General features: G+C 36.3%; 9 protein-coding genes across 9 annotated transcripts; 3 read left to right on the forward strand and 6 right to left on the reverse strand.

The window, feature by feature from the left end:
- Positions 1 to 929: 929 nt before the first annotated feature.
- On the reverse strand, positions 930 to 1872 carry FDP41_012600 (uncharacterized protein; the record flags this gene model as incomplete). The annotated part of the gene is made up of 4 exons (XM_044703138.1): positions 930 to 1233; positions 1309 to 1362; positions 1460 to 1580; positions 1644 to 1872. 4 exons carry the CDS (start codon positions 1870 to 1872, stop codon positions 930 to 932), a joined length of 708 nt encoding a protein of 235 aa, XP_044566053.1.
- An 890-nt stretch (positions 1873 to 2762) lies between these two features.
- FDP41_012601 (uncharacterized protein) lies at positions 2763 to 4765 on the reverse strand (the record flags this gene model as incomplete). Its single annotated transcript, XM_044703139.1, has 3 exons — positions 2763 to 4145; positions 4341 to 4607; positions 4742 to 4765. The coding sequence occupies 3 exons, from the start codon at positions 4763 to 4765 to the stop codon at positions 2763 to 2765; spliced, it is 1674 nt and encodes a 557-aa protein (XP_044566054.1).
- A 211-nt stretch (positions 4766 to 4976) lies between these two features.
- Positions 4977 to 6182, forward strand: FDP41_012602 (uncharacterized protein; the record flags this gene model as incomplete). Its single annotated transcript, XM_044703140.1, has 1 exon — positions 4977 to 6182. The coding sequence occupies one exon, from the start codon at positions 4977 to 4979 to the stop codon at positions 6180 to 6182; it is 1206 nt and encodes a 401-aa protein (XP_044566055.1).
- A 69-nt stretch (positions 6183 to 6251) lies between these two features.
- On the reverse strand, positions 6252 to 7156 carry FDP41_012603 (uncharacterized protein; the record flags this gene model as incomplete). The annotated part of the gene is made up of 4 exons (XM_044703141.1): positions 6252 to 6621; positions 6679 to 6761; positions 6818 to 6982; positions 7046 to 7156. The coding sequence occupies 4 exons, from the start codon at positions 7154 to 7156 to the stop codon at positions 6252 to 6254; spliced, it is 729 nt and encodes a 242-aa protein (XP_044566056.1).
- Positions 7157 to 9021: 1865 nt separating this feature from the next.
- On the reverse strand, positions 9022 to 9786 carry FDP41_012604 (uncharacterized protein; the record flags this gene model as incomplete). Its single annotated transcript, XM_044703142.1, has 1 exon — positions 9022 to 9786. The coding sequence occupies one exon, from the start codon at positions 9784 to 9786 to the stop codon at positions 9022 to 9024; it is 765 nt and encodes a 254-aa protein (XP_044566057.1).
- Positions 9787 to 13242: 3456 nt separating this feature from the next.
- Positions 13243 to 14286, reverse strand: FDP41_012605 (uncharacterized protein; the record flags this gene model as incomplete). Its single annotated transcript, XM_044703143.1, has 1 exon — positions 13243 to 14286. One exon carries the CDS (start codon positions 14284 to 14286, stop codon positions 13243 to 13245), a length of 1044 nt encoding a protein of 347 aa, XP_044566058.1.
- Positions 14287 to 15048: 762 nt separating this feature from the next.
- FDP41_012606 (uncharacterized protein) lies at positions 15049 to 16543 on the forward strand (the record flags this gene model as incomplete). Its single annotated transcript, XM_044703144.1, has 4 exons — positions 15049 to 15134; positions 15188 to 15193; positions 15381 to 15549; positions 15668 to 16543. 4 exons carry the CDS (start codon positions 15049 to 15051, stop codon positions 16541 to 16543), a joined length of 1137 nt encoding a protein of 378 aa, XP_044566059.1.
- A 49-nt stretch (positions 16544 to 16592) lies between these two features.
- On the reverse strand, positions 16593 to 17456 carry FDP41_012607 (uncharacterized protein; the record flags this gene model as incomplete). Its single annotated transcript, XM_044703145.1, has 1 exon — positions 16593 to 17456. One exon carries the CDS (start codon positions 17454 to 17456, stop codon positions 16593 to 16595), a length of 864 nt encoding a protein of 287 aa, XP_044566060.1.
- A 1003-nt stretch (positions 17457 to 18459) lies between these two features.
- On the forward strand, positions 18460 to 22578 carry FDP41_012608 (uncharacterized protein; the record flags this gene model as incomplete). Its single annotated transcript, XM_044703146.1, has 4 exons — positions 18460 to 18565; positions 18873 to 21801; positions 21900 to 22145; positions 22329 to 22578. The coding sequence occupies 4 exons, from the start codon at positions 18460 to 18462 to the stop codon at positions 22576 to 22578; spliced, it is 3531 nt and encodes a 1176-aa protein (XP_044566061.1).
- Positions 22579 to 22777: the final 199 nt, after the last annotated feature.

Genomic DNA, 22777 nt, shown 5'->3' on the forward strand with positions numbered 1-22777 from the left:
GTATGGTCAAATCGATGCAAAAAGAATTCGTTTTTGGATTCTCCACAAGATCAAAAGTCATTTTTAACCATTGCGCTTGACAGCTCGCATTTTCCTTCCAACGCCATGACCTCTCACCACTCAGATTTGCAAGGTTTGAGTGAGATGAAAACGTTGCCATGATCTGGTCTCTTGTCGCATTTAGATGTGGTCGTGAAGGAAACGGAAGTGATGCCTAAGGTGAAGACAAGATGAATTTGGATCTTGACTAAAAACGAGTTGGCTTTAAAGACAACTGTTGATTCTTGACGTTGATGGTTCTGAAGGTTCTCCTTAATCGAAAAGCCTTTCACCATTGCGAGTCTTCGCAAGAACACATTCAAGTTACTCATAAATTACGAATAATGGCATCTTGACCATCCAATGGCATGTTGGTCGTTAACAAGGTGTTGATAATTCTAAATACCCTCATTACCCAGAGCATTTGCAGTTGGAAAAAAGACAAAGATGACTCTTTGTTGCGAAAGGGTTCCACGATGAATGAAACTTCTCTCATGCACCTTCCAGGCAGCAGCTAACACCCAACGAATTCGAAAGACACATTCAAATAATCGGAGACATTGAGATGTATATACATCACATGGATAACACCGCTGTTCGTACAGATGGATTGAAATGGTATGGTCAGTTTCTGCAATTTATTTAGAGAATAACTATCTATATACTGACAGATCGTGATAATGACAGATGGATGCATTATCTATTGCCATTCACATTTGTGGAATGTGCAGTGGGAAAGAGGAAGAATGATAATTCCTCCTCCATGACTGGATTGATGGGAATCTTTAGAGTCGATACTTAATTGATGGTTCAGTGTGGTGTGGCGTCTTCTCATGTAGTACAGCCTAGATGATGAAGAGAAGGATAAGCGCCTCTTCTTGAGAGTCCATCTACAGAATGGAACAGTTGCCACAAATGCCAGAGCGTTTTTGTTTTCCGTCTTCAGTTTCTGGTAGTAATTTTTCATCATGTTCGTTCTCTTCATTGTCTTGTTTGGCAAATGACACATATTTCTCAATGATTTGAGGAACAAGGTTTGTTTCTAGGCTGGATGAAGTTTCACACTTGGCGCTCGTTTCAACGTAGGGATAGCCAAATTGAGCACACCAAGATTTAGCAGTGGATATTGTCTTTTCACAGTGTCTCTTATTGAAATCATTAATAAGATCGATCTTATTTCCAATAACCACGAATCTAAAAAAGTTCAATAAGGGATCAATGAAAATATTGTCAACACATGAACGATGGCCTATGGTCTCTGATACTTACGGAAATGAAGAGGTGACTGACATTCCTGCCTGTATTAAAAATTCTTCTCTCCATCTAGATGTTTGATATTACAAATATTGAGCAACACAGAGATCGAATAAGAGGTTAGAATACTTGTTAATGTATAAAACCAAAGAATGTTGACACATACTTGTTTAAAGAATTTGCACTTTTCAAGTCTGTAACAGAAAACACTAAACACACAATGTCAATATCTCTATAAAAGGATACAGATAACCCTTGGTATTTTTCAAGACCAGCACTATCCCATACTATAGTGTGACATATGATCGATGTCAACACTAAACAAGAAGAAGGTCGTTCGAAATACTTACGTTGCAATTTGTAATTTTCGTCTCTGTATGCAACACTCTGAGAGGTCAAGAAATCACTGCCAATAGTTGGCGTATAATTTTCCTCAAATTGATCATAGATTAGCCTTTCAATAACACTAGTCTTTCCTGTTTCACTATTACCCAAAAACAGCACTCGTATTGTTCTTTCCGATTCATGATGATGAAGCTGCACAGCTGCACCAACAGCAGCATGAACGACTGATTTCATTTTCTTCTGAAAATTAATTGATTGTTTTTGCTCCAAGTTAATAATAACAATTATTGCGTGCGATTTCAAACCGACAATGCCCAAATATGTGCGAAGGAAGATCCCGATCAAACTACTGCTTTAAATGCTCCGGATTGTTGTCTGTTCCGAAAGGATGATGATCGTTTCCTGCAGGGTGTGTAAGTGGGTGTAAGTGTGAAGCAAAAACTCAACGTGTGTAAGCCTAGAGTGAAAATTTTGGTTATTTTTTTTTCGACGCTCTTTTTGAGATCGATTAGCCGTTATCAGAGGTTTCTTGATTTGGATTCTGTTGATGGCGCGCTCTCAATGAGAAGAGGAACAAGTCCAGGGTGACGACTTTTGGTGTCAAGTTCGAAGGGAATTGAAAGCAGAATAGAGGTAATTTCTGGTTGGACTTAACGAAGTCAGGAAGAGGAGGTGACGATGGTAGTGATGAACTTTAACTCTGAGATTATATTTGAAAGGTTTTTTTGAGATTAAATGAAAGAAACTATGAATTTTGATGGACCTCATTTTAGAGATGAACATGTGATTCTTGGTGACAAATGTCCATTCATCAACAGGAGAGAGGGGGCTTTGAATGTAACATGAAACGAACATGGATGGAAATGGAGAAATGTAGAAAATGATTCTTTTCTAAAAAGGTTCAAAACTTTCTAGAAGAATTTCCTTTTTTAAAAACATTCATTTCTGAATTGTTGAACTCAGAGGAAATCGATGGACAATGTGGCTTCACAGACATGGCTGAGCATTTGAAAAATATTTTCTATTGAGAATGTTGGAAAGTACAATAATGATGCAAGTACAATTGACAGCAATGCGCGTTGTCCACCTTTCTCCACATGTGAAGAGATGGACATAATTGTCTCTTACTTATTTACGTTCTTGCTTCTCATCACTAATTTACCGACCATATATTTTGTGGTCAGAGTTTGAGCCAATGTAATAATTCCTTCTGTTCCAATTTGTGAATTTTCTCCACAATCCACTCGTTTCAAGGTCTTGTGATCAATGAGTGCTTTCACTAAACTCTTTGCTCCTGCATTATCGAACGCATTTCCATGTAGACTCAAATCTTTCAATCCTCTGTTGTAAATAATTCCTTCATTGCATAGTCGTGTTAATCCATCGCTTCCAATCGAATTAAAAGAAAGGTCCAAAGTTTCGAGAGTTTTGTTTTGTTTGAGACCTTCAGCCAATGAGGAGCAACCTTCATTTCCAATATTGTTGTGACCCAAATCAAGCACTCTTAATAAGGTATTGCTGATGAGCGCCTTACTCAGACTTTTCGCACCATTGGCACCAATTCTGTTATATGAAATATCGAGCTTCTTGATACTGACATTTCCTAAAAGTAAATCACTCAAATACACACATCCAACATCTCCAATGGAATTGTGTGAAAATGAAAGTCTTTTGAGTGTGACGTTTAAAAAGAGACCATCAATTAAATCGCAAATACCAAAATCCGAAATGAAGTTATGAGACAAATCCAATGTTGTAATGGTTTGGTTATCAGCCATTCCGTGAGCTAATAATCTCAAATGTTCGTCACCAATTCCACAATGTGTGATGGATAAACTCTTTAAATTAACCCTAGTACTTTGAATACAAGTTGTGGTTAAGGCCTTTAGATCAGAAATTGTGAATGGATCTTCATGTTGTAACACAAGTGTTTCAATATCTGAGTGCCTCGAATCATCCACTGCTCCCATAAGTTGGGCACTCTTTTTCTCTTCTTCAGTGGCGTCCATAGAAGCAACAGATGTCAATAACATGACCACTGACAGGAGAGGTCTTTCCACACCACAACTTTTACAATCCACAAAGTAATCTTCAACAAAGATACAAGCTCTAATTCTCTTCACCCAATCTTTGGCATCTTGAATACTTGCTGCAGCCATAAACAATTCACGATCTGCAGCAATTACACAAAACTTGTACTTGTATGCATTACTTTCTAATTTTCTTTGAATAGCAACTGCATTGTTTCCTGTTGTGTTATTGGCATTTGAAGAATTAAAGCTCGAGTTGTTGGCATTGGGTGCTTCCTCTTCATCGTCACTATCAATTTCCTCATTTTCTAATACAGTGTTAAATCTCATCGTTTGGAAAAAGCTATCATAGGAAGAGACATCTCCAAGATAGTACACTTGAGCTCCTTTCAAATCCATTCGTCCCTTAACGTCACTCTCATTCTTTTTGGCACTTTTGAAGTAGGTCAATACGGAACCTTTGATTTGGAAATAACGCTAAGAGAATGGATTGTGTCACAGTTCAATCAATGTATGCAAAAGCCATGTCCAACAATCATGATCATTAAATAAGATCATCATCAACACATTCACCGTCATTTATATCATCCATGTCATTTGACATTTCAAATTTTCACACAAAAAGGATATCCAATTTCATTCACAATTTTTCCAAGTTTCAAAAAAACTCACCTTCTTCCAACTCTTCACAAGTCTTCCTTCCTTTATCAAAAATCCTTCCTTCCACACCTTATCATTATATTCACTATAAATATCAAATGGTTGAAGAGAACCATTAAAATAACCTCCGGGACTCGATGGGCTTGATGGTTCTGATTTAGAACTCACAGGAGACATGGTTGGAGGATACGCATAGGAGGATCCAGGTGAATTTCTTGTAAAGGATCCGGAAGAGATAGGAGAGGAGGCTACGGGTGAGCCAGTGGGAGTGTCGGTTTTCTGAGAAAATTGTGAATCATGTGAAAAGTAAAAAAAATTGTTGGACATGATGATGATTTCAAATGAGTGTTTGTTGTGGTGAGGATCGTTATTATGTGTGAGGAGATGTGGTGAGTACAGAGAGTTAAACGAACCTTTTTGGCAGCAAAAATACGCATTTTTTTTAATGTGTTGTGGAATGATGACATTTGACAATGGCAAGGTTGTTGTTGTTTCAATGATTCGTTCCATAATGCAATGATGTCAATTATTGTTCTCGAAATAAGAGATGAAAAGATCCATGAAAAGGTTCATACACTGTATCTCAGTCATTGACCAATCCAATAAATAAAAAAAAACTTTTTTTTAATTTTAATCCGAAATTAAAAAATGGTGAACGTCCAGAAACAATCTGTTCTGGACACTCATCCTCTGAATGCAGAAAATAACCATGATCGCCAGTTCCGAAATTTAATATTCGCTTCGGAGAGTTATCATCCATTATTTGATGGATTATCGGAAGAGTCTCTAGAGCCTTTATTATCCAAAATGTTAATGGTGAACAAGATGGGATGGAACAATAATTCCGAAAATATACATCATTCCATTGACCTTAATTCTCAAAGAAATTCGTTTCTCGACGTCGAGAGTCAAGTGAATGAACAATCCAACAGATTATCATCGAATCATAATGAAATTCGTCATTTTCAAAATTTTGAAACTACAGATGGTTCCACTACTCCACCAACACAACGGCTACACAAACGTGAAAATGATGACAGTACTGATTTTTCTCCTTATTTTTTACAACGGAGATTAGCTGTTTCAAAAAGTTCTGAATTTTCTCTTTTTGAATGGTTTAACTATTGGTTCAAAGGATTAACGCTGTTCTTTTCAACGTATGGTGCTATCAGTAATCCACATAAATATATTGAAGAAAATCCACAACTACCTGATCGAATGACACATGACTTTTATTCAAGAGTTTATAAATTTAATAAGCAGGAATATTTAGATGCAATGCAGAATGCTGATTATTGCGTGCATGCTCCAATGACGTACAATTATGAAGATTGTATGCAATTCAAAAGATATATTACAATCATGGGTACTGCCTGTGGAGCAGTACTTGGCAATGGATTTTCGTTTATCTACAACTTTGGTAATACTACCAATCGAAGACTCTTGTTGCCATATATTGTTAAAGGGTCAATCATTGGATTTGTGTTTTCTCGTTTTGTCTTGGCACCCAGGAGAGAAAGTTGTTTTGAACAAATTATCAATCAGGCTCTCTCAGAAAGAATTATCAATAGAGGATATAACAACATGATGAAATATTACGAGTCGATCAAGCATCACAATCCAGAAAATGGAATGCCATTAAATTGGTATCCAAACCAATTGGATCAGTCGCAACGCGATTATTTGAATCAGAGAATGCAAGAACACTATGCAAACGCACTCAAAACTGCTGTATGCAGTAGTGCCTCAAAAGCAGGTATGAATTGCAAGGATGAGATTGAATGGAAGATCTACCTTGACAAGAACTTTCCAAAAGAATATCCTTCACATCGAAAACATTTTAAATTTCTGTAAAAATTTAGTTTCAATATTGAAATAATAATTTTCGTGTGTAAATGTTGGAAAGGGTCTAGTATAGCATGATTATTTCTTGACGTCTTGTACAGGCAATTCCTCCTCAGTCGATGAAGTCACAACTTCATTTGTTTGGTGATTGTCGATTTCTATTGAGGATTGTTTTTCGAGATTGGCCTCAAGATCGTCTGCTTCCTGTTCTGATTGTGGAAGAGGTTCATGCTTTGCAATATTTCCATTTGTACTGACACTACTGGTTGCTGCAGATTGATCCTTCTTGATTTCTTGTTGATACTTAATGTACGAGTATGCAATAGTTCCACCCAACGCGATTAAGATACCAAATAGCTTGATAGGATTCAATTCATTTTCGTTACCAAAGAACAAAAATCCTCCTATTAATATTGAAATGGTCTTGGCATGACCAAGCACTTGGAATCTAATTTTCAGCGAACACCAGTCAATTTTGTTAAACAGCTTTAAAGTACACACTTACGTAAGAGGAGATAATTTTCCAATTACCAAGTAACCAGCAACATTAACAATAAAGGCAGCAAAGCACGAAATGATGATAATATTCTGTTCATATCATAACATTGAGCAAAAAATTAAGAGAATCTTCACTCATTACTTACAAAGAAGGATGGATCACTCACAAATCTATTCATACTATGTGAAATAGATTCAACACCATCAACAGGAAAGGCTAAAACAGCTAAAAGTACTGAGGAATAAAGAGAGTGATTAAATAATAACTCAAATCCATTGATATCATATTCTTTGCAGTAATAATTGATTGCCTATTCGTTTGTTTTAGAAAGTGTTTCAGTTTTTGGTTGGACTGTTCACTTTTAAACACTTACAATTTGTGATGTAGCTCCAAACACTATGGCCAACAGTGCAATGATAGATCCTGTAAGATTCAAATAAAAGTCTCCATAAATGACGAAACACATTCCGCCCACAATTGCCATTAGCGATATGAACGTTTTTGAATCAACATATGTTTTTAGCCACACAAAATTAATGGCGAGGATGCAAGGAATGACCATTAATTTAGCCAATTGATAAACAGTAATTGAATTATGTATCAAGCTTAAATTTCCGACAAATATTGCCAAAGCAACGTTAAGGCTTATCATTATTCCTGTCCTAACGCTCAAAATTTTGGATTTAAACAGAGAGAAAAAAGCCCACGTTTTTGAAAAATTGTTGGGCAAAGTATAAACTTGCTGCAATGACAAAATTGGAAAAGAAATGTAAGGACATGAGTAATGTTCCGGCAACCTTTTTGTCATTATATATATGTTTGTTGATGAATATTATGGAAACACTACTCAGATATGAAAAGAGAAGATATCCAATCTCTTGCAATATCGTTGGAGTTATGATCATTTCTATGATTATGATGATGGTGAATGAAGAGGAAAAGAAGAAAGGCGATGATGATAATTTTCTACAATTTTGGATCGGTACCAGTATCCGATGCTACCACTCAAGTATATTTTTGCTGTACAATATTAAACACACACTACGGCAGTGTAGCACCGATTGAACAATGAATAACCAACAACAACAATTTTAGATGAACCAATTCCCTTTGAAATAAGTTCAAATTAGTAGATGGTGATGACGAATATTCGTAGGGCTGTGGGCTAAAAACAAAGGACACAACGACGAATTTTTTTCAACAATGAAGAGGCAGGACAATTAACCCTTCAGCATAGCAAAAATTTTTCGCTGGAGAGAATCTTGAATAAAACACAAAGATTCAGGGGCGGTTCTATTTCAAGGCCATCAGCTTTCCCCCAATATCAACCACTAATTTGGTGCTCATTTTCCACTACAACTAAAAAATCACAAAAAAAATAGATCATGATTCTGGACGAGGGTACTTGTTTCATCGAAAGCAGTTCTCCTTCTGTAGATTTTTCGACCTATTCCAATGTGGACGAGAATTTCATGATGACGTTTCATCAAAATACGCTAAGCCATATCTTTACACCCGAACAATCATCTTCAAATGATGAACATAAATCTGATTTTTGGACCCTGAACGATGTTGAGCAAAATCAGTTGAATTAAAAATTGTACTCTCATGATAGTGACGATTTTGTTGACAATGATGTTATTTTTACAGTCACAGATAAAGATTCAGAGACTATTAACGAATCGTTCGATGTTGCCGATATTGATCCAAACGATTTATTATCATTTTGTCTTGAGACAGATGATACAGAAGACAGAACTGAAGAGGAATCGCCTGAATTTACACCAAGCGAATTGCCTTAATTGAAGTATTTGTAGTTGTTGACGTCCTTTTACTCGCTCCGTTGTCAATAACCCTTCTTCGACGTTGAATTTTCTTCCTAACGGTGCTTGTTTTCCTTTCAGCTTTCTCCCATATGTGTTTTTTTGATGACAGTGCTTGACAACGAAGCTCCTTCTGCACTCTTCTCGAGTTTTTCGAAAGCTTCATCATTCAGATCTATTTCAGAGACATCGTGTTTCCATCCTTCAAGCATTTCCTGCCAATGTTTTGATAATGATTTGTCTTCTTGTGTAGTGCCAATCCAATCCCTTCCTCGTCTAGTTGACATATACAACACTCTCAAAGGCAATAATACACATTCAGAAAACCCGGGAAGCGAGCATTTTGCTTTGTGATTCGATTTTCTTTCATTAATCAATCGACCTAAGCTATGAACGCTTTCACAACCTTGATTCATAAAACGAGTTAGACTGCCATATTTCCTCAATAAATAAGGCAGATGGTTCAAAATAATATGAACATAATATCCAAACTTTTCATTGGGATAATGCAAACGAAGAATCTCATTTAACTTTTTTCAGAGTTGGGATGATTTGACTCCATTTTCTTTACGCCGTTTTCTTCAAAGTTGTAAATAAATCCATTTTCAACTAAATCATTCAATGTTGAGAAAGTTATGTCAAAATATTTCGAAACATTCTTATGTATTTCTTGTCTTTTATACATATCTGTAATAAATGCATTATATCTGCACTGAGTAGAAAGAATACTGTTGAGAATTACAAAGGCATGAATGACTTCGTTTTTGGAACGTCCGTCCCAAAAACTTTTGATTTCTAATTTTTCAGGAATTTTCCCTTCAATCTTCACTATGAGATCAACTACCTCGTGTAATAAACACGAAACGTCTACATGAAGAGAATTACTATCATGAGACATATGAAATATTTGTTGAACTAGTTCATTCATCTCATTGCGTTGTTGTTCCAGTTTTTCTTTAGTGCAGACAATAAAATTCAACGCATGGTATTGATAGTGTTCACAGAAAAGATGATCTGACATCAATCTGGTATCTGTAAAATATACAGCACCTTCAGGTGATAAATTGTCTTGCAACTCAGGTGATACTAGTGTTTGAAAATGATGAGCTAGTCTTGTATAATTGGTGTGGCCTTTTGATACATGATAATCAATTCTCTTGTAAAGAGAATCTGGATCTTTGTCAAATATATAGTCAATAATGTCATCTAGAGTTTGACCATTACTTTTCAATATCTCTTGAATACCAGTAACAAGTCTTTCTGAAGTGAGTTTTTGGTTTTGGCTTGTCATTTCCTTAATATTTTTAACTGCCCTTCGAAATGGCCTATGTTTCAAAAATTCGCCCTCACAATGACTACAAACCAAACCAAAGGCTTTGTTGCAATTGAGTCCTTTTGATGATTTTTTCTCTTTGCCTCCGATCTCTGCTTTTCAGCTTGGCAAAAACGAAATTGTTCGGGAGCCTTGTCTGCAATAGATTTGTGTTGTTTGCCACAACAAGAGCAAAATGTCATTTTTGTTAAATTCAATTCATACCCAAATAATTCAACCCTTCCATTATTCAATGTAACAACGCTCGTCACATTCAATAATATTAGACAGAAAACCACACAAAATGTCACAATCGTGGATTTTCCGACATGTCTTGACCCTCATTTCTATCGCAAGCTAACGCAATTTGACCATGATGATGAACTTTTTTTGACAGAAATTCACCAAACTTTGTACACATGTTGGACATGTTATTGTACACTTGTAGTGACGATTTCAAGTTCAAATTATGTTTCCTTCATACTCGGAATTTTCATCAAAGTTTTTCTCTCCGAATGACTCCCATTCAATGAAATGATCATATCATTCAATAAAACCATCAATAAATTACTATTGTTAATATAGTCTATACAATCACCTCCTATCATTTGATGATTCTCTTGATCGGGTAAATATCGTGATGTAAAGAAAGAAATTTTCAAGTTGAAAAACTCAACAAATATTGTTGAATTAAATCAGGTTGAGAGTAGTTTTGAACAATAACAACAACAATAGAATGGTCAAATTCACTCCATAATCATTATATCAAAAAGGAGTCATTCAAAATTTTACCAATACATTTAAATCTTGATGATATTTCATCATATACACTCGATGATGAATACTATTGGTTGATGATCATGTAGAGATGAAATATTCCAAATTCCGAATTTTAAATGATGATAACTGATGAATGAATCATCGCTGATGGTGTTGTTGTGAATTTTTAAAGACTGATGATGATTTTTGTTATCAATACAAAGACATCCACTTGATTCTGGGAGAATAGATTTTTGAAACACAACTCGTTCGCAACGAACAACGAACTGCAGCAGGGTGGCCCGGCACTGTGTGTCAAAACGAGCTACCCCTAGTCCTGGACTGTCGTTGTATTGCATTATGATGAAGTTACTGGAATTTCCATCAATAGGGTATATCGAAGATTTGTACAATCTAAGGAACTGTTGTATTATATAGATGCTTACACTACCAATCAAGATTTGGCCTCTGAAATGCTTAAACTATTAGTAATCAAAAATGTGCCAAGTTCAGTACTCTATTCGATCAAAATATCATATCTGCTAATTATTTCAAGCTTAACAAATTTCGAAGAAAAGGCAATTCGAAACTTCAAATTACAAAGTATTTTTGGCAGTGAATAAGAGTTATTAAAATTTGGCGTCAAATGCAGTTCTCTAGGTGCGACAAGCTTGATTGTTTGAAAATGGTTAAAATATTTGTACAAAGTAAATGCCACCAGAAATAATAAATACATACCTCCAAATCCACCTCCTAGACATTTCAGCTTGGTAATCAATCACCTTATTATCTGGAACTCCCAAAATAGAAGCAACCATGGTTTGAGCGGAGTATGAGAAGGACTTTGTGTCGAGGAAAAGACCAAACCATATGCTTTAAGATCAGTCTCTGCAAGAATAAATCCCATGAGCTGACTCACGTGAGGAATAATTCTTCCTCGTCATGTATGACAGCTTCAACTCAATTTGATCCTTTCACATGTCCAATGGATAAGCTTATGGAAGCTAGACAAGAGTACACTTTTTCCCTCCTTAATGAGTTGTCTCAAAGAACAATCTTTCAATAATTGAACGTTAAACTTGTAGAAGAGCTTAAGATCAGGGTCGCCTATATTCAGACATTCCTCCAGGAACGTTTTGAGGGAGAGGTACATGTTGTTGAAGTAATTTAATGGCTCGTTGGCATGTTTCATTAGAGAGAGTGTTTCCTGTCATTCTATTGAACGGTTTTAGAAGCAGGAACGGTTTTAACATTCCCCCAAATGCAAGTTGGCAAGTATGAATTTTTCCAGTCTCTTTTTCTACAACCATACTCATTCCAGCATTGACAATAGTAATATTGTCCTCTTAATTTGTTCAATCCGTTATATTGATTGAGGATGGCAGACTCTCCATGGTCTTTGAAAAAGTTCAACATGATAGTCAGAGTCACAGAGGCACCAATCTCAATGCTTTTTCCTAGTAACAAACTATTGGAAGAGGAATTCTCTTGAGGATTGGTTTCTTCTGCATAATGAATTTTCTTTACCAATAATTCCTTCTCAAAGCTTCAATGTGTCTCTAAATAACTACCGAGGATGAATTCATCCGACTTACATTTTTACATACCCTCCAGTAACAAAGAATGTGAAAATTTAGGCTTTACATCCACACTATTATGATTTATGGAGTGAATTACAATCTGAATGGATGATTGCAACAAAATTCATCGGGACTAGAGCAACTTATACTGAACATCAAAGAAATGAATCTAAATATTACTATTTGATGAATACTGTTCAAGCTTGTTGCACATCATGATGATAATGTGTTGTACAATCAATTCAGTGTTCAATGCAGTGCTTGAGAAAGTTCATCACAAGATCTTCGCTATTTACTTTCGAAAAAATTTTCCGGCACACGAATTGTTTGCTGGAGCGATATAAGAAGGCTCGACCATTTAGAACAAAAGTCAGCTTGATATTTATCTGCAAGCTGGGTCGTTGTTGACATCCTCTAACTTTTGTCGATGGGAAAAATCTGTATATCACTAGAGATTACATTCCTTCGAGGAATTGGGTTGATCAAGCGAAGGTGCAAGGAAAATGATGTTTTGTAAACTGGCGCAACGAGTTTTTTCGCAAGAGTGAGCAGAGATTCGCTTGGATAATAATTGCATGTCTTGAGGTGAGCTAATTTTCGTGTTTGTGAAATGTTAATAGCTTTCAAAAATTGTTAATAATAATATATTATTGTAAATAACTATCAATATGAATAACTCATTAGAAGAAGAATATCGCATTTGAAGATTTATGAAATCTCAAAACTACCCTTGCGACCAAACACCACAAGCTCAAGTTTTAGCTTGGAAATGCCTGTCTTTGCATCCTCTCGTTATGATCAGAAAATGATTTGAAGGTTGTGAGTATATTTATGTCCATTGAAGTTCGAAGAGTTGGAAAGTAAGATGTCTTCCTCCAAAGTAAGAATGTCGTTTTGTAAAGAGTGTCATCGCAATGCGTACCTCGTGAATGATATGGAAGAATTTAAAGAGAGAATTTCCAAGGGTGATGGGTCCTTTTTCACCAACTCCATATTAATGGGAAGACAATGTTTTTAGCTCATAGCATGCAATATTGCAACTCACTAGTGAGCGTGAAAATTATGTTTTTTGCGTTGGAACGCTATCAACATCTTCTTAAAGTGTACTAGCGAGAGTTGAAATGGTTCCAAGGTTCAGTTGATGTCTCCACAGTTGCTGGTTTCTTATTGCGGTTGGAATATAATTGTCTTCCTCCTCTTCTTCATTATCTTCTTCAGCGAAATACCTGCTTCTGGACCTGTCTGCTCTATTGTTGAACAGGTATTTTTCTTCCGTGAAACGACGTGCGTCTTTCAAGTCAATTGATTGCAAAAAAGGATGATTGGCGGTGCCTATGCCATTTGAATTTGTTTCATTAAGGATGATCTTGGTCTCTCTTCTCGGAATTGGTTTTGCTTGAGTTAGGAAAATAGAAACACTGTGACCAGAATGAATGTAATGAGAGCCTATTTCCAAAGCGTTGTAAACATAGAGCAGCACAAACATGACAAACACTGATAACTGTTGATTGAGTGATATTTCATGGTTCGTTTTAACCTTTTCAACTTCATACCACGAGACAGCAAACATGATATGAAATACAGCTGTGAGTATGGAATATACTAAATACAGACAAAAAAGCAACGCTTCCATCCAATTCAACCAAATGGAGAGAGGTTTTTTCTTTGCAACTGCCGTCAATTCGCGAACATATCGTGCTAACGTGATGAAACACAAAAGTGCCATGAAAATATAGGAAATGATTTTAAGGACTAGTCGTACTGCAGAAGTGTCTGCGGATCCCAAAACATTATTGGCTTGGATGTAAGTGATTGTTATGATTTTCAATAATCGGTAAAGAAATATCCTCAATCGCCTATTCCCGAGAGTAGCCTTATAAAGCTTTGATAAATATTTCTTGATCTTTTCGGCATTACGGATGGCTGGTAATTGATAGTCTTCATCAGTAGTCGTGTATGGAGCGGTATTCAAACGATGAGCGTTTGAGGGTGATGATGGAATAGGATGAAGGGAATGACGAAAAGAATCATTCCTTCCGAGCGAGATGAAACTCTCGCTTAATTCATTATTCTCTTGAACAAAAGATTCCTGAGTGTGTAGAAAGGGTACTGATTTTTCAGAGGCATGATGGAACGACATGATTCGCTGTCGAGGTGAATTTTTTTGAAAATACAATGGAGAGAAAGTGTTCGTTTCTCAACCATGAGATGAATCAGTTCATCCTTATTGCTCCAAAAGAACCTTTGGTGGATGGCTATTCATGTAGAGCGACTATTTATGCATTTACTCTTGGTCCTTTTTGACTTTTTTTACATGTGGTGGGTGAACCAAACTCATGAAAGGAAACAGCTCTTGGTATTGTTGCTTGGAAACACCACAGGTATTGCTTGATAAGAAATGAAGAGATTCATCTTGGAACAAGAGGGATTAGGAGTGCATGTCGCATTGTATTTGGTCGAGATTGTCATACATGAAGCGTCTGTGTATAAATCAAAATATCTCCAAGAAGTATTGGAAATCAAAGAAACACTACTTGAATAATCATTCGGGAAACACTCGAGTAGTAGTTGACTTTATTGAGTATTGTCTCAAGTACTACTTGCTCCATACTGTATCAGTTGATTCTCATTCGCAAATAAACCATAGCTACATTCAAACATCGGATAATACTGTACAGAATATACTGGAGCCACTACTGCTCGAGTATGGAGGCCTGAATATTCCAGAGCAATCCCTATTCGGATGTGACATAGAGCAATAAAGCTTGGTTCAACTATTGTGCAGCTGCTCCTCGGAAAATGGAGTCAGTTTTCAATCATTAAAATTATCGTTGTGGATCCCTAGAGAGTCATGATCATTGTCTGATGGAACAATTCGAATGTAATAATTTGCATTAAAAAAATGAATGAATTTCAAGAGAATGATTCATTTGTGGTGAAGATTGAAAAGGGTGAGAACTTGATGGCTGCCGATATCAATGGATTTTCGTACGTTTTTTCTTTGTTGACTTGGCAAAATATTGGTTTTATTACAAATATAGAGATCCGTAGGTTTCATTGAAGATCAGATTCATCAATTTTCTTGAAATATTCATGAAACAACAATCATTCCACGAAACTCTTGTTTTATGGTTGAAAATGATTGGCGATCTACAACAACTTCCGATCCTATTTAATATATTTAAAATTATTACCTTGTTGACATTTATGATCAATGAATAATGAAATACAAAGTTATTGCAAAGTAACCCTAAATGATAAATTTGAAAAGAGAACTCAAATCAAAAAGAAAACATTGAACCCTCAGTGGAATGAGATCATTACATTCTATTGCATTAATACAAAAAAAAGCATTCTAAAGATAAAAATTGATGTTTATGATTGGGACTTGATTACCGACGATGTATGTTTCTGATGAAATAGTGAAATCCAACATATTGACAATGTTAAATTTGCAATTTCATATGCATTTCCATGAATGGAACTTTTGAAATTTTTTTTTTAATTTTTCACAACATTAGGATTTTATTGGAAGTTACACCCTAATGCTTGAGATTCATGATCTCACTCCCGGTGTTGAATATCCCAAAGAACTTCCTCTTCAAGGTGCAAAATCTGGAACCGTCCATATCAAGTATAAGTGGGTGAAAGGAGGAAATTCACATCATCACGAACGATCCACTACTACTACCCCACCTCCATTCGCATCTTACAAATATAGACCTCACATCAGTCATTCGATAAGTGCTCCTTCTCTTGAAGATCAATCTCATGTGACAACAGACCACTCATTGCATTCTAGTAAAAGCTTGAGAAGCCATTCACACCAAGAATATCAATACGAAGAGTCACCGTTCGACAATGAGATTAGTCATGACACATTCAAGATCATTTCAGTTTTCGGCTCACATTTTGCTCCACAAGTTCCTTCAGAATTTGTTTTGGTAGGGTCTAATCGAGATGAGGAAAATGGTGTTTTTGTTGCGTCATTATTTGGATCTGTCTCGAAGAATATTCTCTCAATTACCTACAACAGAATGCACAAGGATGAGAACAACAAGAATTTTATGCACGAAGCAGAAGAGTTTATTTCGAACTTTTTTAAAAACCTTAAACGAGAAGCTGAAGCTTGCGAAGATGGTATTTATTCTCTCAAAAGTAAGGCCGTTGATATTACACATGAATACGATGGGGAAGGAAAATATAACAGAGTTCTTCAAACACAGTGCAAATCAACTGTCAAGCAAAAGACCATGCACGTGATTTGTTTAACTTGTAATATGAGTGATCATGTCATGCTGAACTATGTATTGTTTAGCCCTAATCAGGAACAATTTCAAGAGAATGCACGGATGAAAGTACTGTTTGACATTGCATCGAACACTACTGCAAATTAATGGTAGCGCTTTAGAGAGGATGAGATCAGTAAGTCATCATCCATAATAATTATCTCGATGAATCAAATTCGAATTGACAATTGGTCAATCTTGTCTCAAATGCTGGAAACAGTTGAATATTCTTCTCCAAACCATTAAAAACGTTAAATAACTCCCCTTCATTTAAACCCAATTCAATCATTCCTTTCTTCACATGATAGCGCATTTCAATACCCATTCCAAACAAGGTTTGAACAGGCTCTAAAAATTTGCTTTCATTTGTCATCTCTTCTCCTCCTTCGAATTCTTGTTGTGGACTGAATTTCACTAAATGAATCTTTTGATCTCTCAAAATGATTTGTATCATCCATGCACAAGTGAAATAATTCTTTCCAGATAAATAGAAATCATCTTGAGAAGCAAATCCAAGAAATAGTCCTTCACAGTTATTTCCTAATTTTACTTTAAACCTAATGACATCATAATTGTCATAATTCCCTTCAACTATTCCCATACATGCACAGGATTGGTCATCAACATAGTGTTTAATCACACCACTTGAATTAAATATTTTCATCTTGTTGCTTGTAAAATTAATATCAAATTGAGTGACTGTGAAAATATTATTTTCGTCATGTTCATTCAATTTCTGATTAGAACTCTGTGTTAAAACTAAATCATTATTTTCATGACGTGAAGTATGGCCATCCTGATGATGATTACTGGAAACAGTCGCCGCCACCGAATCGGAACCATATTTTTCAATAAGTAACAATTCTCTTCGATTCAGCTCTCGTTCTCTTTCCTGTAAACGTAGTTCATATTGTTCTAGTTGTTGAATTTTTAAATTCAATGCCTTGTTCAATTCAAAATAGGCATGTTCAATACTTGACCAATCGTGCAATAAAAACTTTTGATGGTTTGAAGAAGACATTTTTTCTTAATATGGACAAAGAGGTATCGTAGTCTTATGAGCAACGAGTTTTTTTGCTGGAGTGAGCAGAGATTCGCTTGGATTACTGAGCCAAGGACAAACCATCAACAACAAGAATGTCAGGTTCACAAACGATACGATAACCAACCACTCAAGCAATCCTTTTACCATAAATATTCCTCAGACCCCATCAATTTCAACGATCTCAAAGAACACACAACGCCCCACCGCAAATACTCAATTTGGAGACACCTGATAAATGGGCACTTAAGAAATGTCACATCCAAAGATCCAAAATGTCACCACATTGGATGAACAAATGTTTAAATTTTTGTTGTCAAGTGGCACTTGCACGGTCGATTGAGGACATGGATGACCTAAGTGTTGTATTAAACAACTATTGAGAATTAAACTTGGATTTATGGTAAGTTCAGACTCTCAGGATACCACATTTTATATTTCGCATGGTGATTCTTTGTTTTTACAGTAAATGATGATGATGAAATTCAAAGTGAAAAACAAAGGTTGAAATATGCGTGGTTGGATTTGATAAAGCAATAATAACAGAAATCAAATCATTATACCAATCCCCTCAACTTCAAAAAAGGTGTGTGGACCACCACAAACGAGCTGGACACAATCCAAGATGTATTATTCATGCGTTGAGATGAACACATGTAGTTCGGCCCAAAATGGAAGGTAATAGTCTAATTAATGTTTCGCCAATGTTGCTGTCATTCGATTAGCAACCTGATTACAAACATGCGATTTCCATTTTTGATTGAAGCAGCAAAAAATTCACCTCTCACGTCGTACTAATACACTTAATTGTTTTGCTCTCATCCACACGTCTGGTCTCTTGCATTTGATTACGTTTCGCAACGTCCACACAATCGCTTAAAGTATTATCAAGAAGAATGCGATTGTCAGAACATCTTTCAAAAAAAAACAAACAACAACCACCACTTTTTGTAAACATAAAGTACTAGAAACGACTTTGAGGATGCCGACCACGACTGGCGATATTATTTCTTCCAGTACATCCAAACTGGAGGGTCTTCATATCAACCCTTCTCTCTTCAAGACATCCACGTTGGTTCAAACTATTGGTAAGTCTTTTGTCGATCACTTGATGATGATGATTGCTTATTTCAATGAACCATTCCATCGTCTCGACCACAACACCTCTTGTCATGACTCGTGTTCGTGGTGATGCCTTCTCATGTGTGTGTGAAACCTCATCCTGTGACCACATTGCCTTATATGTGAATGGGATCTGAATATCCATTCAACATCCTCACACACCATCTCGATCACCACCAACACCCCTACCACCATCACTCTTCTGCAAACAATTTCAACTGCCAATGAAATCCATGATCAACAATATGTCCAACCATTGGTCCTTATCAACAGTTGGGTTCTTTGTCAGTTCTGTCGTGATTGCCTCTGTGGTAGCCACAGTCATTCTCGTCTCAGTTGGCATTGGTTATCAAGCTCCAAATCCCAAGCCAGACTTTGCAGAGACGTTCAAACATCAACCAATTATCATTAACGTTTTATTGAATGATTTTGATCCCCGTGGTGGTAACTTGACAGTTAGTTCCATCAAAACCTTGCCATTGAATGGTACTGTGGAAATTGTCTCTTCGAGTAGTGTGCTCTATCAATCGAATGGAACTTTTAGTGGAAATGATTCCTTTGTATATGTGGTTTCGAATGGATATTTGCAAGCTGAAGCATTGGTGATGGTTCATGTATTGAATCGACCACCTCATGCCATTCCTTTAGAATTCCAAGTGGAGAAGAATTCCAAACCAGTGGATTTGAATTTCTTGACATATGTGAATGACAATGGAGGTTCCATGTTTGATTTGGACTCGTTTGATGTTTTGACTGTGAGTGATGTTTCTGGTGGTGTTTTGATCCCTTCAGACACTATGAAAAACACTTCGAGTAACATTCTCAAATTGGGAAGTGTCAAACTTCTTTCGTATGGTATTTCCTACTCTCCAACCAAATACTTTATTGGAACTGAAAGTTATAACTATACTGTGAGTGATGGAGTGGAATTCTCATCGAGTGTTGTGAAAATTGTCGTTACAAATGGAGCTCCAGTGGCCAAAGATGATGCTTACTATGTTCCAAAATATTCTCAAGCGACTTTAAATGTTCTTCTCAATGATTATGATCCCAATGAAGATGACATTACCATTGATTCTATCAATTCTGTGGGTGTTGCCAGTGCCACAGTGGATCAACCTGACAAGAAAACTATCACTTACTTGACTTCAAGTACTGTCTCAACTTCGTATTCAGACAGTTTTGAATATGTCATTAGTGATGGTGAAAAGGCAGCAAGTGCTGTGGTGTTCATTAAGGTGTTTAACACTCCTCCTTTAGTGAATGACTTTTCAACCATTGTGAAAAAGAATTCAATGAATAATTTCATTCCAATTAATTATACAGAGAGTGATATTTTGGACACAGTGACAATGAGTTCCATCACTCCATCTCCTTCCATAGTTGGTTCTTCTTTGATTAATTCAAAAACATCTTCAATTGTGAGAGCTCCATGTTGTGATTGGAGAACTGTGGTGAGAAATGATTATTCCATTCAATTCAATCCATTACCAAATCAAATCTATACTCAAAGTTTTCAAATTGTAATGGAAGATGGTGAAAGCAAATCTCGAATGGCCACTTATTCCATTCAAGTAGTGAATGATCCTCCTACTGCAAATCCAGATGAAACTTATTGCATCAAAAATTCATTCACTATCATCAATGTTGTTTCCAATGACGTGGATGTCAATCCAGGTGATACTTCTAAAATTCGATTGAGTACTGGATGGACCAAAACTTCATCCAATGGTGGAAGCTTAATTCCACTCAATGCCACTCACGTTCAATACACTGCACCTCTTGGATTCATTGGTGATGATGTCATTTCCTATGAAATTACTGATCAAACATTGAATCAAACAACTGGTCAATGGGATGCTTCCAGTTTTGCCATTGGTACTCTCTTGGTTCATGTCGTTCCTGAAAATTACACCAATCAACCACCTACTTGTTCAGGTGGAATTTCACAAACCTTAACGAAGGGATCTTCCTATGATTTCAAATCCAAAATGGCTGCTGTGAGTGCAGATCCAGAAGGAAAAAATCTGACCTTTTACATTTCAAATGCAGGTGCCTTGTCAAGTGTTGGAAACATTACAGGAAGCACCACTTTTACAGCTGCTCTCAAAAATAGTGGAACCAAGGTTGCTGCGTTCATTGTGAGTGATATTTATGGATTAACTGCTCAATGTCCACTCACTGTGACAGTCACAAATACTGCACCTATTTCTCAAAATGCAAACTATTCATTTGTCATTTCACAAAGTAGTTTCGTTCACACCATGAGTTATGTGGCAGATGGTTATGCATCAGATGCAGATCCTCAAGATGTGTTGACATTGAGTCTTGTCGATGCTTCCAATTGTTTGAATACCATTGCTTCGAGTGTGACTATTTCAGGAAATGTCATTTCTCTCACAAGAAAGGTTCCTTCAGGTTCATGTAAACTTACTGTCAAAGTGACAGATGACGATGGCACCAATCCACTCAGTTCAAACAATGCCTTAATTACCATCAATCTCCTCTCTCTAAATCCATTTGCTAGAAACGATGCTTTTAGTATTGATCAAGGACAAACCATTCGAATTCCAGTGACCAAAATGTTACAAAATGACACGGACGAATATGGATTGAATGGAATGAGTTTTGTTTCTGTTCAGTGCCCAGACTCTACCTATTGTCATCGAACTCCTCGTGTGCTCAATGCGAATGGTGACACTTATGTTGAAGTTGATTCAGATCCAAATTCATGTCAAGCTGATAAATTCCAATACACTGCTAGAACCGCTTCAGGAATTTCACGAAATGCTGACGTTTATATTGAATTCAAGAATTGCATGTGTAAGAGTAAGATTGATTTCATGTTCGTGATTGATGCATCAGGATCCATTGGTTGGGACAATTTCCAAAAGATTCGTGCTTTGGGTCAACAAATTGTCTCTCGCATGCAATTGGGTGAAGATGCCATTAAGGTTGGAATTGTTCGATTTCATACGTCATCAACTTTGGCTCTTCCCCTCACAAGTTCACTCACAGATATTCAGAATACTTTTGAGAACATGCCCTATGAGGCTGGATGGACTGCTCAATTGGCTGGTATTCGTGAAGCATTTAATGAATTGGCACGAAATGGAAGAACAGACGCTGAGAAAGTCATGTATATCTTGACAGATGGTCTTGCAAACATACCATGTTCGTGTGATGCTTGTTCTTCATTCTGGTAAGTAGTGAAAGTTGTTGTATTGATTGAAACAATGATTTTAACGTTGGTTCATGATTACCTTTTTTAACATTTCGATTGATTTATTCCTTATTTAGGAGCACCAAACCAAGTCTTTATCCCTACACCGTTGGAACTTTAATTATTGACAATAACCAGCTCAGCGACACACAAAAGCAACAAGTTTATCAAAATCAATGCAATTATCAATTTCCTTACACTCCCGGAGATCCAAACAACTTTGCATTCTATCCTTATTCTTGTTCACAATGTTCATGGGATGATTATTCAAGTAGTTGCTTGCCTTGTGCAGATGCTATACCAGTTGCTCAAAAGATCAATAGGTAAGTGCTTTGTGACATTTCAGATTTATTTGTAATATATTTCATCAAAATGTTTTACATCATTACGACTCATACTTGTATTCTTCATAATCTATTGGAATGACGTCATGACAATTGATTGTTTAAAATTGAACCATATATATTAAAAAACGAATGTTGAAAACACCTCAACAACAACAACAGTTGGAAGAAAAATTCTGCTGGAGTGATTCCATCTGATCCAGACAATCCATTCAATCGTTACAACGTTCAATGGAAGATCATTGCCATGGGTGTTGGTGATGCATTAAGTAATCCATTAGGTTCTCGTGAATTGAGAGGAATGAATTACAATGCCGATCGAACCATCAATGTGCCATGGGATGATTTACAAAAAACTTTTTCTGAAGTTGTGGATCAATCCTGTAATTCGAGAACTATTGTATTGAATTAAAAGGTGGTGAAAATGAAAGAACGCTTCTTTTGCATAATAAACAATCCATTCATGCGCATGTTGATGTGTCGCTATCCATTCATGCATTTGTTCTAGTTGTGTGTAAGGATTCAATCAATAACAGCAACAGGTCGTCATGTGAGTGGCTCAATTGCAGGTAAGTTTTCAAATCAAATTGGATCCATTTCCAAATCGAGGC

Source organism: Naegleria fowleri (assembly GCF_008403515.1).
Source record: "Naegleria fowleri strain ATCC 30894 chromosome Unknown tig15, whole genome shotgun sequence".
NCBI lineage: Eukaryota > Heterolobosea > Eutetramitea > Acrasida > Naegleriidae > Naegleria > Naegleria fowleri.